Below are 17,409 nucleotides of genomic sequence, written 5' to 3' on the forward strand. Positions count from 1 at the left end.
TGATGAGGGGTGAGGCGAAACGACCCACAGAGCCAACTCCTAGCACAACTGGCCTCCTCTCTGCCACACGTGCAATGTAGAAGTAGTAAAAGACCAAAGCTGAGGTTAGGCGTCAGTGCCCCCACACGTACATTATTTCTGTAGATGCATTTTGTCGCATTCAGGCTGTTAACGTAACAGAGAGAGAATGACAGAGCCCAGATGTTAGCTGGACCTTGGGGTAGGCTAGGCGGTAAACAAGCTGCGGCGCATGTCTGGTTTAGAATGCAACTGCAACCCTCCCCTCTCTCTCAACACCTATGCCACGGGCTTCTGACAAAGAATTGATTCACGCTGTTTGGAGGGCGCCAGTACAAGTGTCGTTAGATTAACATGCAATAAAACCCAGTGTCTGCGACCACGACAGGCGTACAGTGTGTGCAAACGCGCTTGTTTACATACGAGCACCGAGCACTGACAATATCGGAAAAAATGAAATATTTGACATAAACGCGTTTAGCCTAGCGGGCTGCTAAGGTTGGACCGTTGTTTTTCTCCTGAACAGACGGGTTTTACCTTCTGGCACACTGGCAAAGCCGCGGTGTCGTGGTAGTGCAGCAGCACGACATTCAACACATCCAACTGAGTAGATCCATATGCATTTATTTTATTATCTAATCCGTGTTCACTTGATTCTTGCGACTCTAGTCTGTCCCGCAGCCGGAAGTCGTGCTAAATAAACTGACAAAGATTTCCTACCAAGAAGAGTCATGTGACAAAGACCGCAACGCGCAGATATCCAGTGGGATCTGTAGTTTTCTGTGCGTGAACGAGTAATTGGTTAACATAGCGACCGATGCTTTCCTGAACTTCAGTGTTTCATAGTTGAGGGTCGCGTGGATTTTGAGAGGGCAACTCGCGTGCGTACAAGCTAAACATTGCGGTGTGGAGATGATTTCAAGTTGAAATGGCATGATCTCTTTTAGTTGTGTATAACTATAGATTAGTATGCATTCATGTTTAGTTTGCTAATGAAGTCAAGGGTGTTGAACATCGCGTTTCGGTGTCCTATAAAAATGACTTCTCCTTACTTCGCCTCCAACGATTCTTGTTCTGTCCGAGCGAGGACTGGTTCCGAGAATCAAAACAAACTTTCTGTGCTTAAAAGCCGAATGGCCAGGAGCACCAAGCCCAATAACTTTGATCCAGTTAAAATCAAAGAGGAGAAGGAAGAGCATAGCATCGCTTCAGAGACGACCAGTGATGCTCTGGTGGGCAAAGGAAAACGCACAGCAGGTAGGCTATTTGGACTCTTCAAACAGGTTAATTTTGCTGTGTGCAAGATGTGCACAAGCTGGTGCGTGCACTAGTTCTGATCTAGAACTATATGGGTCAAAGGGCAGGGGTGGGCTGTACAGGTGACTGAGTGACAAGCTGACGTGAACACAAAGGCGATTATTAAAGTAGTTAATTGAATCCATTGTTATTACACTTCAGTTTTACATGTAATAAAATGATACAAAGCAGACCCTAAGATATACCTGAATGCTGTGTTGGAATCTTGGTTTGGGGGGGGCAACAGGATTTTTACTTGCTGTTTTGAGGTGTTCACTATCAAGCTGTTGATTTCACTCATTTAAATATTGGTGAACAGGCAGTGACCTCCCCTCTCTCCTTTACAGAAAAGGTATCCAAGGTGGAAACCTCAGCATGCCGTACAAATGGTGAAGGAACCCATACCTCAGTCACCTCACCACCACGTAAGCCCAGGAGAACGCGGTTGAAGGTGGAATATGACATGGAGAATAGCAGTACCACGGCAGTGAAAAAGGAAGAGACATGGGAGCCAAATGGCTGGAGGCTTCAGCTGGCCAACATCCGTGAGATGCGCAGCACCAGAGATGCCCCAGTGGACCAGATGGGGGCAGCCAAGTGCTATGATGCAGACGCTGCACCTGAAGTGAGTTGTAGAGAAAGGCAGCAGGGCTGAGGGGGAGACAGCCACAGTGGCTATGGGTGCATCCCAATATGTGACCTTGCCTCCTCCACTTGCCTCCTCCACTTGCTTCTCGTCATGATGACATCACTGACAACAGCATTATATTTCAATATCTTGCAAAAGCTCAATTGTAAAGTCTTTTTCTCATTTGCAATTGGGATGGTGAATGAAAAACAGTCCCTCAAAAGTTTTTGTGGCGAGGCTGACAGCTGGGAAACTTTATCGTTTTTTCCACGGAGGAGGGGCCAGGAGGAGGGACGAGGAGACAAGCACAAGTGGAGGAGGCAAGGACACATATTGGGATGCACCCTATGACTCAATGTCAAGTGTTCTAGCCTTGCTTGGACGTGAAACGCCTGGTGATTGGATAGTCCACGGAGTTCACCAAAGAGTATCCAATCACTGGGCGTTTCACGTCCTAGCAAGGCTAGAACACTGGGCATTGAGAAAGGGCCTGTGGGTGCATTCTAATATGCGGACTGCCATCCTCTCTTGCTCCCTTGCATGCTTGTGGCCTCGCGATGACATCACTGACGACAGAATTGTATTTCAATATCTCGCAAAAGCAAAATTCTAATGTCCTTTTCTCATTTGCAATTGGGATGGTGGATGCAGAATAGTCCCCGAAAAGTTGTTGTGGCTATGCTGACAGCGGGGAAACTTTATTGTGTTCTCTGAGGAGGCGGGGCGTCAGCGAAACGCGAGGCCACAAGCATAGACCGAGGACGGGAGTCCGCATATTGGAATACACTCACACTGTTTCTCAAAGTCAAGCCTGCTTCCCTTGGTAGTGCCACAGCCTTGTCAAGCCTCAAAGCCTCACAAGCATTTCAAAAGATCCAGAATGGAACATGGCGCCAGGCAGCCAACTGCTTTCATGCAGAAGCTGCACCCGAGGTGAGATAAAGTCAGCAGGATTGAGGCTGAGACAGACACTTTGTGTTCTTTCCATTATACTAACTCCCATCCTCCCTTGTGCGTGTGCAAGATGCCATTGACCACAGAGGTTTAATTCAATAGAACTCACTGTAGAACTTTCTCCATAAAAAACGGGACTCATAAAAACTAGGGCACTTCGTCCGGACGTGCCTACGTCACTAGTGATGCGCGTCCTCGTTGCCGAACTGCAGTGGGCACTGCACTGGGACTCACTAGTTTCAAACAAGCGATTTAAGGTTAGGGTTAGGGTTAAGGTTAGGGTTAAGGTTAGGTTTAGGGTTAATATTCGGGACGGTATGGACGGTTGTCATGGCGACGAATCAAACGTCGTCTGCGACAGGGACGCACATCGTTATTGTGACGTAGGCACGTAATACCGCCTCCGGACGAAACAACCTAGAATTTCATTGTCCCATAAAAAACGGGAGGTTCATTTTTCTCTCGTCAGACGAGGCAGTTGGCCACCTACACAAGATCTTCTGTTCTCCACAAACCTCTGTGGTACGGATGGGTCAGATGACGCTACAAAACCCAGTTTAAAAATTAAAGCAGTCATGTTTTTTCTTCTAATAATAGCAATTCTTCGTGGGCTGAATTCAACATGATGTGATGTGTTGTGATGTAATCTGATGTCTCGTCTCGTCTCACAAAAACGCATTGCCTCTGGTAATGTTACCCCTTTTTTGTCACAGTCGTTGTCAAACAGGCGTCATTGTATACCTTTACATAATGGCTATGCCTCCTTTATCTTCTCATCAGTCCATGAGCCATTGTTCCTTAGATGTCTGCTTAGGTGTTAGGCTGAAGCAAGCGTCATTGTTACAATCCATTTCATGTAAATAAGCCAATACACAAAGCACATAAAAAAGAAGCAGGTGCCTCCTCTGCATTGACAAGTCTTTTAGCTGAGTGTATTGTGTTTCTATATTGACATCACATGTCGCATGTTTACATTCCCTGCTCCTTGCCCCTCCCCTAGTTAGTCCATCTCTCTCTCTCTCTCTCTCTCTCTCTCTCTCTCTCTCTCTCTCTCTCTCTCTCTCTCTGTGAATACTATTTGTCCTTAAAACAGGTAGAGAAGTGTTACCCAGAGAATCCACCTGCATTAACCTCCCTTCCTCTCTCTCTCTCTCTCTCTCTCTCTCTCTCTCTCTCTCTCTCTCTCTCTCTCTCTCTCTCTCTCTCTCTCTCTCTCTCTCTCTCTCTCGCTCCTTCCCTCTCTCTCTCTCTCTCTCTCTCGCTCCTTCCCTCTCTCTCTCTCTCTCTCTCTCTCTCTCTCTCTCTCTCTCTCTCTCTTTCCCTCTCTCTCTCTCTCTCTCTCTCTCTCTCTCTCTCTCTCTCTCTCTCTCTGCAGGTGATTCGGTACCAGGTGTTGATCTCTCTCATGCTCTCCAGTCAGACTAAAGACCAGGTGACTGCGGCGGCGATGCAGAAGCTGAGAGCGCACGGCCTGACCATACCAAACATCCTCAACACTGACGACGACACCCTGGGGAAGCTCATCTACCCAGTGGGCTTTTGGAGGGTAGATATACTACATTCACTGGTCACGGCAGTACATTGTTCATTACATTGCATGTCACTTATTCAGACACTTATCGAAAGTGTCACGAAAGTGGCACACCCATTCAATGGCAGGGGAACAAAAATATACATTTTAAGATGGTGACATGGCTTAATAACCTCACTACCAATCATCCAACGTGAAAAATACAATATAAGCGTGCATCACAATCAATTCGAATTGTGTGTGAAAGTTCATTTATTTCATTACTATAATGGCGTGAAATAACTGAAACTATCCAGCTATGTTGGCTCATCATAACACACTATGGTAAAATATTTTTAGCCTTTGTTTTAATTTATAACACTTTAACGTATTGCACATTAAAACATAATTTGTCTCACATTTACCTCACTTTATTTACCTCCCCCTCCCTCCTTCTTTCCCTCTTCCACCCCCAAGACTAAAGTGAAGTACATCAAGCAGAGTACCGCCATGTTGCGTGAGGAATACGGGGGTGACATCCCCAGCTCTGTGGAAGGCCTGGTGCAGCTGCCTGGCGTGGGGCCCAAGATGGCCCATCTGGCCATGGACATCGCCTGGCACCAGACCTCTGGCATTGGTAAGGGCCTATTAGAATGGGGTTGGTAAGTCATCAGTAATGGCCTTAAGGAAGTGAATACACTGGCATTGGTAAGACGCTACTAGCATTGGGCTTGTAACCCATCAGTAATACCGTTTGGAACCAGACTTCTGGCATTGGTAAGCCTCTAGTAGCTTTGGGTTTGTAAGCCATCAGTAATGGCCTTGTGGAAGTGAACCTCTGGCATTAGCAAGACTCTACTCTACAATAATCTACTAGCATTGGGCTTGTAACCCATCAGTAATACCGTTTGAGACCAGACCTCAGGCATTGGTAAGACTCTACTAGCATTTCGCTTTTAACACATCAGTAATAGCCGTTTGGAACCAGACTTCTGGCATTGGCAAGGGCCTCCGCACACCAGCACTGCTCTGCCAACGTTCGATTCCATTGTTTTTAAAGGCCAACTTCCGATAAAACACAGTTTTACTCACTCCTTTTGAAAATGGGACGGTCACCCCAAGTTAAACTCATATGCAAGGCTCTCATAGCGGTGCGTCACCTCGCCTGTCTGTATTTCCCGGTGTTTCCCAATTAACATAAACAATGCAGAGAAACGAGCGAATCACGAAAGCCTTTCTGTGTTGCGTCACATCGAAAGAAGCCGTTGCCCACAAAGGTTTATGTCGACCCATATTTCTAAAAACCTGTCGAGTAATTTTTTTCTGCTTGTTTTCAAAACCAGCAACGCCTGATGTTCCGAAACCTAGCTTAGCTTAGCTATCAGCTGGTTGCTACTCTCAGATACACACAGAGCACAAAGCCTCATACATACAGCCGTCCCACTCTGGTGGCTCCATGCCTGCAGTTCGCCTAGGGGTCGCTGTCGAAAGAGCACAACCCTGAATGGAGCCTGCACGCCTCCGTTGGCGCCCTTATAGTGCAGTACCACCCAGGGATGTGGCAACTCTAACTTTAGACGCTCTCTCTGCAGAGCAGACCCTCTCGTTTCTCCACAAGCCAACTTGCTAGCTTGCAAAGACGGTTTGAAACAAAGCAACCAGAACGTTTTTTAAAACAGGACCAACGCGTAACACATTCAATAACAATGGGGAACACGGCAATATTAATGAAATGACGGTGAGAGGACATCTTTAATACAAACCTGCACACCGGCAGCGATGTCCTCGGACGTCCGTGGATGCCGGCTGCTAATTACGGCCGAGTTCTATTTTTTCTGAGCCGCCCCATTGATTATTCATGGTCTGCTGAGATGAAATTGCCCGTTCATGTTTTTTTGCGCGTCTGCGCCAGTGTGTGGGGTTAACCGAAATAGTCTGAACCGATTGTGCTCCGCAGTGCTGTTGGAACAGGTGTGCGGACTCACTAAGTCTCTACTAGCAGTAATGTCCTTTTGAAAGAAAACTTTTAGCATTGGTAGGAGTCTATTATATTGCATTATGTGAACCATCAGTCATGGCTTTTTGGAGCATTGGTAATATCCATTTGGAAGTAAACCTCTGTCATTGGTAAGACTTACATTGGAGTTTGGTCTGGTGGCTCTTATATTGGAGTTACTTAGAAACAGAGGTGGAAGAAGTACTGAAGTTGTGTACTTAAATAGAAGTAGAAGTACCCTGCGAAAAAATTACTCAAATGAAAGTAAAAGTTGTACACCAAAAATGTACTTAGGTAAAAGTCCTAAGTACTAACTTTTAAATTTACTTTTTGAGTTGAGGGGGGAATCCTGATTTGTGTTAATTGTACAGCCCTTGAAGTACAGTCACAGCACAGCCAATGCTGAGAAGCCTGGGTAAAACACCATCTCTTGAAGGGCACTCCACAGTCGCTACTTAACTCTGCTGTAAAAGGTGTTTATCTTAGTGTGTGTTATGGATTTGTTATTGGGTGTGTGCATGGTCATTCCTCTTTTGACACAGGGGTGGACACACATGTGCATCGCATCTCTAACAGGCTGGGCTGGACTAGGACCCAGACCAAAACCCCAGAGGACACCCGGCGAGCTCTAGAAGCCTGGTTGCCAAGGTAATGTCTACAAGTTTACAAGTTTATTTATTTAAGAAAGGGACAGCATATATTGCCAGCATTTAAACAAAAATGCTAAATATATAAGATTGTAGCCAAGAGGATAATTTCCGTCTTTTGTCCCTTGACAGGTTGGATGTTCCTTAAAAAAAAAAAAGTTAAAAACAAAACTAAAAACACACAGTTATTGCAAACAGTTGTAAAAAATAGAGTAAAAAACTAGACGTTTTTTAAGTATTTTTTGGGGTACTCTTGGAGGAGAGGGAGATGGGAGAAAGGGAGACGAGGAAGGGCTGACAAGGGACCAGTGCCAGAATCGAACCCGGGTCGGCTGCATATAATAGCAGACGAGTGCCGTACCGTTAGCGCCACGGTAGGGCCACAAAAACTACGACAAACTAGCACCATTCCACAAAGACATCCCGAGGGACGTCATTATTTTCTGTGGCAAAACCACATTTCAGTTGTCTGTGAAGGTAGTGAAGGCCAAATTCAGTTGGCTACTTGTTACAGACGAGAGTCTAAAAACAAATCTGAGAGACTGCTGACTGCAACAGGTAAGCCTACTGATTAGGCCTTCACTATACTGGGACAGAGTCAAGGGTTACCATCTCAAGTAAGTAACGCATGTCGTTTTTCAAAGAGCGCCTGACAAACCAAACAAATTGACACAACACAGCTTTCTCTTTTCCCTTAGCCTGGTAAACCAGTGCCACCCGCTGGACGCCGACATTTTTTCAGCTGCGAGTGGGTCTGGCCTCGGATCTGAGAACGTTTTGAATACTGTGCCCTGAGTCTGGCAAACCTAAACACAACACAGAGATTTGTTTTGAATCAAAGCGGGCAGGGTTTTGAGGGAGTGACGACGAATCTCGCGACACCGTTGGGAAAGCACATCAACGGCAAAGATCGCCGATTGATCAGAGCGCCGGCGCGGTTTGAAAAAACAACAGGTTGTTCTCATCAACAATCTTCGGAGGTATCGTTCATCGGGGCCAGACTAAATTACTCCGGTCTCACATTTAGGCTGGTTTATCAGGCTACTTTTCCCTCACATTTCAGTTACTTTATGGGTCAATGACATGTTTTGGGCTCAGACGTCAGGTGGGACATCCACAGCTAATGTCTATAAATGAATTAGTTATTGGCAATTCATCTACTGCAATGAATATGCTTCTTAGATAAACTGTTAAAAACAAAAATAAAATAAAATAAAACGTTTAATATGTGCAATAGTGGCATTAGCTGTGGTTGCACCACCCCTCCCTGTGCTACTTTTAAAACATCATTGACCCTTATAGATTTATATAAAGGTAAATGGCCACAGGTTTAGGAATGAATCTCTCCCGCTCCTCTGCATTAGCCAGGCCGTGCCCTCCTAGTGATGCAACACCTTCAGCATTGCTGCTTGTCAGGTCACAACAGCAATGTAAGTACTTTCTGAGCTCCCGAAAAATCGGGAACTCCTCCCAATTTGTCGGGAAGTAAACAACCATTAGCAAACCAAGGGAGGCGGGTCAACCATGCTGTTTGGGAAATGTTAATTGTTATGCTCTTGGTCAGACCAAGTCTCGAAGAAATTTGAAAGTCGATGATAATCAGGCTACCTCTGCATGGCACCAGCATGAAACGGCTGAAGTGTCCTTGACCAAGGCATGTAACCCCACATTGCTGCAAGGGGCACCGGCCCCTGCAGCCTAAATAACTGTAAGTCCTCCTGGCTAAGAGCGACAGCTAAAAGTGTAATGTCATGTACAGTAATTCCCCACGTCCCATCTTAAATCCTAACCTAAGTCCCGTCTTCAATCCTAAAGTAACTGCTGTATTAAACTCTAATCAGTAAGCCGTGGGCATGCCATGCCAACTGTCTGGGTGCCATAAGTCTTTTCCTCTGTCGGCTTCCCCGAATGTCAGTTAAGTGTACAAAGGTAAATAGTGCACTGCAGTGCACAGACAACCGGCGTCACACAAGGAGACAGCGTCTGGCGTCACTGTGTTGTTTTTTGTTTGTTTCAGTCTGTGCTACTAGTGGCATCTGTTGACGTAATAGCCAGCTAGGGCCAAATGTTATGTTACACCGGGAGCATTGTCTATGTTCCCACAGCCCATTGGTCCCACATCACTAAGACTTTTAACATTGTCTTTGAGGCCCATTGTTCCCACAGCCCATTGGTCCCTCAGCACATTCCTGCTGCTCCATGTTGCCACATTTCTAAGAATTTATTAAAATTTTGGCCCTATATGGCCTATGTGTGAATAATTTCTTAAAAATGTGGGAACATGGAGCATCAGGAATAAGCTGTTGGACCAATGGGCCGTGGGACCAATGGGCTGTGGGAACATAGAGCTGACTGGTTACCCCAACCCCCTTATATCTGTATATCAGAGAGAAAGAAGGTGTAGGGATAGGAAAAAAGTGGACTACAATAAGACGATTTGGGCTTGGAGATTTTTGGAGTATGTTAATGTTTGTTGTGTTTGTATGTTGTGTCTCAAACACTACGTATGTAAACAAGCCCATGCCCCTGGTTCAAAAATGAGAATAAATTATCTGACAGGCAGTCCAAATGAAAACGTCTTTATTAATATGACAAGTCCTACATGAACATATTAAAAACAAGGCCATGCCCTGTTAGCTGATCAGGATCGTGGAAAGGGCTGAAAAAAGAATATGACGCATTCAACTACGTGTTGAAACTGGCTGGAATTTCCCTTCCATTAATTCCTGTGTGTGTGTGCGTGTGCGTGTGCATGTGCGTGTGCGTGGTGTGTTCCTCCTCCCCATCCCATAGGGAGCTGTGGAGTGAGATCAACTGGCTGCTGGTGGGCTTTGGCCAGCAGGTGTGCCTCCCCGTGGGGCCCCAGTGCGTCTCCTGCCTCAACCGCCACTGTTGCCCCTCCGCCTTCAAGTGCTCTCCCACCAAAAGGCCCAAACCCGGCAGCAGCCCCGGGCCCTTATCCCCAGGTAGGAGCTCCGGGCTGGGCAGCAGAGTCAAGTCAAAAGACTCCCCTCCACCTCCACCTCCACCTGTGCACGTGATGAAAGTGGAGCAAAGCACAGCTCCTGTCTCTGACTACTCTCGCCCTGTTCCAGGAGAAGACAAGGCTGTAACCCAAGACGAGGACAGCGGACAAAGCCGACTGAAAGGAGAGCCACAGGCTGTCTTTTTGTCTCCGCCCGTGTTGAGGAAAAGATCCAAAATCAAGACCTGACTGCACCTGACTTTCACTGATGCATGTTGCCATTTAAGCTACATTTGTTGTCGTTTTTTAGAAATCTGCTGTATATAAAGAAGTACTGTATAAATAAAATGTATTTAGTTTTGTACTGTTTATAGATGGTTATGTAACTTTCTTAGCTACCTCATTGACTGAGGGTCTTAGATTTGTGTTCACTGTTTTTTTCTATGCCACTAGATGGCCCTCGTTGGCCAAGTTTTACCTCTACATTACTTCACGTGCCTGTGTATTATAATAGGCAAATAAACTGCACGTATTTGTTCAGTGACCTAAATTCTTGTTATGTCTCGTGTTGTGTACATGTTTTCAAAGGTTGTCTATGCGTTAAAGACAACGAAAACATCCTCATTCAGCATTTGAAGCATAGTTTGGCAGGTTTCACGCATAGATGGCAGGAGCCACAGGAGCCAAAAATGTTGGTGTGAGTCTAAGATCTCTGAATGCCAAATATATCTCTTTTATTTGCTGTTTTCCCTTCGTAATTCTATATTTTCTTTCTTAATCCTGACAAGTTAACTTTAAAAGAGAGGGCGAGCCTAGCGCCGTCTGTATTGCAGAAGAACATCAACTTTTTCAACCCATATATTTTCACAGCATGATAAAAAAAACTCTTAGTAATTCACCTCGAGGGCTGATTGTTTTTTTTCTTTCTTTCTGTATGCTTATTTTACTTCACTCCAGGAGGAAGAGTTCCGGCTTGTCTTTATCTAGCCCGTGATCTCTGTCCAATTGAAACCCAGTCACCTGCTTGGTACTGCATGAACAGTTGCGTTGGGGTGGGGTGGGTGTAGAGGAGATTTATCAACCGCTACCTTCACTACCTGTTGCATTGTGCCAGTTCTTGCTTTGCGCACACAATCGCGCACACTGGAATAAACATTTCCCTTTTCTAGCGGCAATTGGCTGACTTTTAATTATGCTTGCTGTAGTTACTTTTTATAAGAAACTTTGTAAATAACTTTCCATGGAAAATATCAGGGTTTAGCTATGGTATATAGAGTCGATTCGCTCTTTTTTTTCTTTTCTTTGTTTCGTTGTGACCTCTCCATGCCTCTGGAATCAAGGGATCTACCTTTCTCCACACCTTTAACCGGATAAACTGTGATTTTCTCAGAAGGTGAGGATCACCAAGCGCAGACGGTGCTCTTGAGCTTTCACTTGGTACATTGTAGCTTAGGTTTTGCACTTGATCATCGGCGGTCATTTTTTGTTTTCTTTACTGTTAACTTCGCAACTCGACGCTTTCCCCGTAGTTTAAACGTAGGACCTGACTCGAGTCAAGATCTGGATTTTGGTGCTGTCCCGTCTGGGTTGAGGGGGCGGTTGCTGGGACTGTGGTCATCGAGTTGATCAGTTAAAACTTATTTTTAGATAATATGGATTCGTTACCAGCTAATACAAAACGAGATAGCTGAGGAATAGCGAACGCCTTCTACGCGTAAATCTGAGGGTCATTCCTTTATTGAACTTTTTTTCATATTTTTCTTTGAGAGCGCTGAAGAAGTGCCTGTTGTCGACGTTTTCCCCATGAAGATGGCGCATAGTTTGGAGAGGGAATTGGTGTTGAAGGAGATGATGCGCCCGCGGCTGTGCTATCTCTCCAGAGGAGATATCGGCTACGGATTTCACCTGCACGGCGAGAGGACCAAGGGCGCGCAATACATCCGCAAGATCGACCCCGGATCCCCCGCGGAACTCTCGGGTCTCCGCTCGGGGGACCGGCTGGTGGAGGTGAACGGAGAAAACGTCGAGAGAGATTCCCACCATATAGTGAGTAGCCTGCGTACTAGTACTATAATATGACACACCAGTAAAGTTTGCGCAGAAGAACCTGTTGGGGCACTTTAGCAGCCCTTGTGATGTTTGGTTACAGGGCTTGGGTCTCAGTTTATCAGATTTCAAATAAAAATCCCCCAAGGTTATGTTCATGCGTCTCTCTCTCTCTCTCTCTCTCTCTCTCTCTCTCTCTCTCTCTCTCTCTCTCTCTCTCTCTCTCTCTCTCTCTCTCTCTCTCTCTCTAGGTGGTTCAGAAAATTCGGGCCCATGAGCACAGGACCAGGTTGCTGGTGGTGGACCGTGAGACGGATGAGTACCTCCGCTTCCACGGCCTCTCGGTCACGGAGGACAGAGCGGTGGAGATGGGCTCCCTGTCGCCCTCCACCTCCGTCACGTCCTCTCCGCGCAATTCAGCCGCCTCGTCCCCCCGTGCCTCGGCCACCCCGTCTCCCTGTGCCTCCTTCACCATCCCCAGGTTAGAGAACATGGTCAAGGCGAAGAGGGCCATGTCACCTTTGCTGAGAGACGACTCGTCTTTGCTGAGGGACGATTCTTCTTTGCTGAGGGACGACTCTTCTTTGCGGAGGGACGACTCTTCGCCCTCTTATACTGACTCAAAGGTATGTAGTGTTTGCAGCAGTTCCTATAACCTGATGTGGTGGTCAGAGTGAGCAGCAGAAAGTTAATGTGCAGCTGGTCCGGTGTGAGAGGAACAGCAAATGGATGCAGAATTGGTGCCTAACGGGTGTCATTGGAATAGCATTCATGGGCAGCAGGTGCAGAAACACTTATTATTATTACACAATAGTTTGGACTGGCAGGCGGTGTTGATTCAACTCTCAGAGAGTAGCCAGCCACTAGAAGAGTGTTACGTTTTGACTAAGGTTGAATGAACCCAAAATGTAGCCTACTGTGTAGTTTTCTAGAACATTGTGATGGGGGAAGGGAATGATCTGTAGAAATGGACAGAACCTGGCCTCAAAGCTTTGCAGTCCAGTTCCACATATGAGTTCTAGACCTTCTCCCGGTAAAGGTGTAAAGTAGTGAAACCAGGTGTAATACATGCACAGGTGAGGCCAGGTGCTATTGGATTATGTGATGTAATGAGATGATGTATAGCAGTGGTCTCCAATTATTATTGTCCAAGGGCCAAATTATGTAGCGCAAGTGAGGCTGCGGTGGGCCAAACTAACGCCCTTGCCCAATGAGAAACAAATTAGATGTCTGGACAGAGAACAGATTTTCGCTTTTCCGTTTTCCCTTCTTGTCGATGTCTGTTATGAGACGGTTGGCATTAGATCTAACTGTCTGTGAATGCTTTGGTGAGATATGACTCACTGACGTTCTAGTGATCGGAAATCACACACATTTATGTTTCATTTGTTCTGACCTCTTGGCGGTCTAAATTTTTGCCATGCCCGGGCCGGATTTGGCCCGCGGGCCTTTGTTTGGAGACCAAGGATGTATAGTATGGGAGTTTCTGAAGTCCTGTTGTTGAAATGCATCACAGCGATGGGAGATGGATTGTTGTGAAAATATTCTTAGTTCCTAAAGGAGATCCCAGCAGAAAAAGTTTGGGAACCACTGGACAGAAGATTTGAAAAGCTATTTAGAAATTAGACCATGCCCTTGTCATGAGTTCAGCCATGGGTAAGGTGGACAGTCATGGGTAAGTGGTTAGGGCGTCAGACTTGTATCCCAAAGGTTGCCGGTTAGATTTCCAACCCGCTAGGTTGGTGGGGGAAGCAATTAACCACTGCTCTCCCCCATCCTACTCCATGACTGAGGTACCGTGAGCATGGTACCGTCCCGCCGCGCTGCTCCCTTTCGGGAGCCATTGTTGACTGCCCCCTTGCACGGGTGAGACATAAATGCAATTTCATTGTGTGCAATGTTCACTTGTGTGTTGTGGAGTGCTGCTGTGTCACAATGACAATGGGAGTTGGAGTTTCCCAGTTGGGCAAAAAAAAAGAGTTTGGAAATACAAAGAGTAGTCCACCAGACCATGGTTCCAAAAGTCCACCAGATCAAGTTGAAAGTCAGGATAACTGAGAAATAACCAAAAGTGGATGTAATGTATTACTACACTACTACGTAGTATGATAATGGTTTCACTTTCAACTATGTAATATCATACTACTAGTGTTATAATTATAGCTTTAAGATCACTTCTACTTCTACTTTATACAACTCTAATGGGAATGGGAAAGGCAGGGCTATATAAAATTGCATGAATGCAGGCATACCGCTGGTACATACGTAGATCAACCAATCTTTCTGCCATTTTGAGTTTGTAATTGCAATTCATGACTACATCATTTGAATCCAATTTGACATGTACTTAATCACCCAACAGCTTAGAGTTGTGATTCAGGTAGGCTTACAGAAGCCTGAGGCAGTTATTACATCAGTCTTACCCATACATTGAAGAAACTATGGCGGCCCGCCATAGTTTAAATATGGCCGCCATAGTTTCCGAAAATATAAAAAAAAAAAAAAAAAAAAAATTTTTTTTTTTTACTTTTTTTTTTTTTTTTTTTTTTTACGATTTCCGTTTTTGTTAAAAACGATTTGAATTACGATTTCCTTCGCATTTTCCTCCTGGAGTAAATACATCCTATAGAGAAAACCACAAGTGCTTGAAAGACAGGGATCAAAAGCCTAGTCAAGTTGTTGTAGTTAACTTGGATTTGGGAGCAATAAAAAAAAACCTTCAGAGAAGGGACAGTTGGGATGAGTTTACTAAAACTCCCCAGGCTTTGTTTTACAGTTGGAGGAATTTTGGGAGGAATTTTGAAAATCTGGCCCTGTGACCAGCACCCCTCATGTAGAATGTGTACGCCTATGTGTGTGGGGAAAAAGGCATAGCCTACCCTCTTAGACCCTTTTTGTTTATGCGTTAACAATTTCACAGTAGTCTTAAACTCTTATCTCTGCTCCTATTTTGTTTTATTCATTACGTAGACCCCTGCATGTGTATTATGCAGCCTTATTTCTCAAAATATAAATGGCTGAAATGTAGGCCTAGGCCTATAGTTTCTCCATGCGCCAATGTCATACTGTAGTCATTGTTTTTTTTTGCCATTTTGCATTTACACTGCATGAATACAACCCCCCCCCCAAAAAAAAGCCCGCTTGAAAAGACGCCCCCCCCCCCGGCCAAAAAAAATCCCGCCTGCCCCCATAGTTTCCAAAATTTCTGTGGGAAACACTGTACATAGACAATAAAAACCACATTCTTGATCAAATTGTTGTACAAAAAAAAATGTATTTAACTTCTGCTACAGAGAAAAGTACAAGCCAATTGTTTAAACATTTTTATGGCAACAAAATCGGTAGCTGAGACATACACCCTCGTCTGTCATTCTGGAACTTTCCTCTTCAGGATTTTCAGTCAGAGATGTTATCACAAGCTTATTTATCTTGTTTGTTTTGTTTTGAGTGTTTTTTTTCTTCTGCCCGGGCCTGCAGAGAAGTGTAGGAATCTGACTTGTGTTTTTTGCTGGAGTGGATCCACCAGAAACCTGGAGTCAGTCTCCACTGTGGTCGTGTCACATCGTGTCCTGAGGGTGTCTTGGTTATGTAAGATCAGCAGAGAAAGGGGGACGTCTGACTTGGGCCAGGAAGGGACAACACAGAGAAACCCAAACCCACCCAAAGGGGACAATTTCCCCCTTCGTCTCTATTTTTAGTCCCTTTCTTCCTTTTGTTTTCTGCACAAACTTGGTAGCACTTCATTTTACAGCTCCTTATTTTAGTGTATCTACACATAATATTGTGTACTATGTGCACTGTATCGCTCCCAACCCTAACCCTATGGCACAGTGCCACTCAGCAATGTTACATGCAGTTACATACTGTGGTAAACTACACCTACGGTAATTAAAGGTACAGAAACGTTAAAACAAAGTGTAGCCTCAAATCTTGAAGTCTAGTCATGATTATGTTGTAACATCTGGGAGGAGACATTTTCAATTGTTGACATGGGCTTTTGGGTACACGGTTATAGTCCTCTTGCCTGGTTACCACCAGACCTAATCACAAGTGAGTCTTTCAGATCGAAACGATTGTGTAGAACGTAAGGCAGTATGGGTGTTCCCAGGCTAATAGTCCTCCAGAGTCCACCAGTGAAGTCTTCTAAAATCATAGCTGAAATGCTTTTCTGGGCACTACCGTGGCGCAAATGGTAGGGCACTCGTTTGCTATGCAGCTGACCCGGGTTCGAATCCTGGCCCGGGTCCTTTGCCGCCCCTTCCCCATCTCTCTCCCCCCACTCACTTCCTGTCATAACCTTCACAATCCTATCAAATGAAGGCCAAAAATCCCCAAATGTAAGAAATGTATCTCTGATGTGGGCAGCATTACGATTCATTTCAAAGCATGCATTGTGATTCTGTCTCCTCTGTTAGACGTACAGTAGCAGACCCCTTTTCTACAAAGTGATTTAAAATGGAGGAATACAATCAGACAGACATCATGCTGTAGGAGCTGACCAAGTAATGGAAGGAAACGAGGCGCAAGGGAATCAGACAGTGAGGTGTGGTCGCCTGCTCTTAAGTCTTTGTATTGTTTTTTTTTTTTAAAGATTTCTTTTTTTGGTCTTTTACGACTTTCTATTGATGACAGCACAGTGTGAGAGGTGGACGGGAAGCGAATTGGGAGAGAGATGGTGAGGGCTTGGCAAAGGGACCCGGGCCGGGAATTTAACACCGGTCAGCCGCATGGCAGACAAGTGCCCTACCGGTTAGCCATGGCAGGGCCACTCCCAAGTCTTTGTATTGTTACCAGAATTGTTCGTACCATTACATTGTATGGTACCTTACATAAATACCTAAAAAATTGTCTACATAGCCACTTGTAACAGAGTTTGTAGTACTTAGTAAGCTTTACAATGAATTGCAACAGAGAGTGTACACAGTGCAAACAGTTTAATTCCGAATAAACATCTGGGGGATCAGACAGCATTTACAGTAGATTGGACAGAGGATGCACACACTGGGGCTATGTCGTTGCCTCTTGTGTCATCATGTAACAATGAGCATGCGTAGCAGCGAAAATGCATGGAACGACCAGAATTGTTTTAAAGCGGAATAAACTATAAATGTTGGGGGGATAAAGTTATTTGGAGTTACAAATGGAATAAACGACCCACTTTATTCTGAGTAAAGCTGAATTCTGAGTAACTTTAATTCCGAATCGTGAAGTGTTTACATGTTTTCAAAGCGGAATTAGTTTGTATTCGGATTGAAATTTAGTTCATACGGCATGTTAACTCACGGACTGAAAGAGATGCTGTGAAATGAAGTGCACATGTGAAGTGCACATTTTTGGGTGGTTTGTTTT

At 45.1% G+C, this 17,409-nt stretch overlaps 3 protein-coding genes across 4 annotated transcripts in view; 2 read left to right on the top strand and 1 right to left on the bottom strand.

The window, feature by feature from the left end:
* The window catches only part of tsc2 (TSC complex subunit 2), a 107,313-nt gene extending 106,599 nt beyond the window's left edge, over positions 1-714 (bottom strand). The window contains exon 1 of the mRNA XM_063202638.1: positions 556-714. The gene's annotated coding sequence lies outside the window, so the exon portion shown is untranslated. The remainder of the gene's footprint in view (positions 1-555) is intronic.
* Positions 715-888: 174 nt separating this feature from the next.
* On the top strand, positions 889-10,752 carry nthl1 (nth-like DNA glycosylase 1). The gene is made up of 6 exons (XM_063202627.1): positions 889-1,275; positions 1,662-1,939; positions 4,272-4,442; positions 4,884-5,043; positions 6,945-7,050; positions 9,843-10,752. Exons 1-6 carry the CDS (start codon positions 996-998, stop codon positions 10,261-10,263), a joined length of 1,416 nt encoding a protein of 471 aa, XP_063058697.1. The 5' UTR covers positions 889-995; the 3' UTR covers positions 10,264-10,752.
* Positions 10,753-11,061: 309 nt separating this feature from the next.
* LOC134452288 (Na(+)/H(+) exchange regulatory cofactor NHE-RF2-like) overlaps positions 11,062-17,409 on the top strand; it is a 36,409-nt gene continuing 30,061 nt past the window's right edge. Inside the window, exons 1-3 of one of the 2 annotated variants that reach the window (XM_063202656.1) lie at positions 11,062-11,407; positions 11,782-12,060; positions 12,312-12,686. In XM_063202656.1, the coding sequence (XP_063058726.1) occupies positions 11,818-12,060; positions 12,312-12,686 (618 nt within the window). In that variant the 5' untranslated portion in view covers positions 11,062-11,407; positions 11,782-11,817. Of the gene's footprint in view, positions 12,061-12,311; positions 12,687-17,409 lie in introns of both variants that reach the window. The other variant, XM_063202647.1, reaches the window with a different exon arrangement.

Source organism: Engraulis encrasicolus, chromosome 1, assembly GCF_034702125.1.
Source record: "Engraulis encrasicolus isolate BLACKSEA-1 chromosome 1, IST_EnEncr_1.0, whole genome shotgun sequence".
Lineage (NCBI taxonomy): Eukaryota > Metazoa > Chordata > Actinopteri > Clupeiformes > Engraulidae > Engraulis > Engraulis encrasicolus.

Coding starts and splice junctions, on each gene's coding strand:
- nthl1 (XM_063202627.1), top strand. CDS start 996: ATGTTTAGTTTGCTAATGAAGTCAAGGGTGTTGAACATCGCGTTTCGG. Junction 1,940..4,271: donor ATGCAGACGCTGCACCTGAA/GTGAGTTGTAGA, acceptor CTCTCTCTGCAG/GTGATTCGGTACCAGGTGTT. Junction 4,443..4,883: donor ACCCAGTGGGCTTTTGGAGG/GTAGATATACTA, acceptor TCCACCCCCAAG/ACTAAAGTGAAGTACATCAA.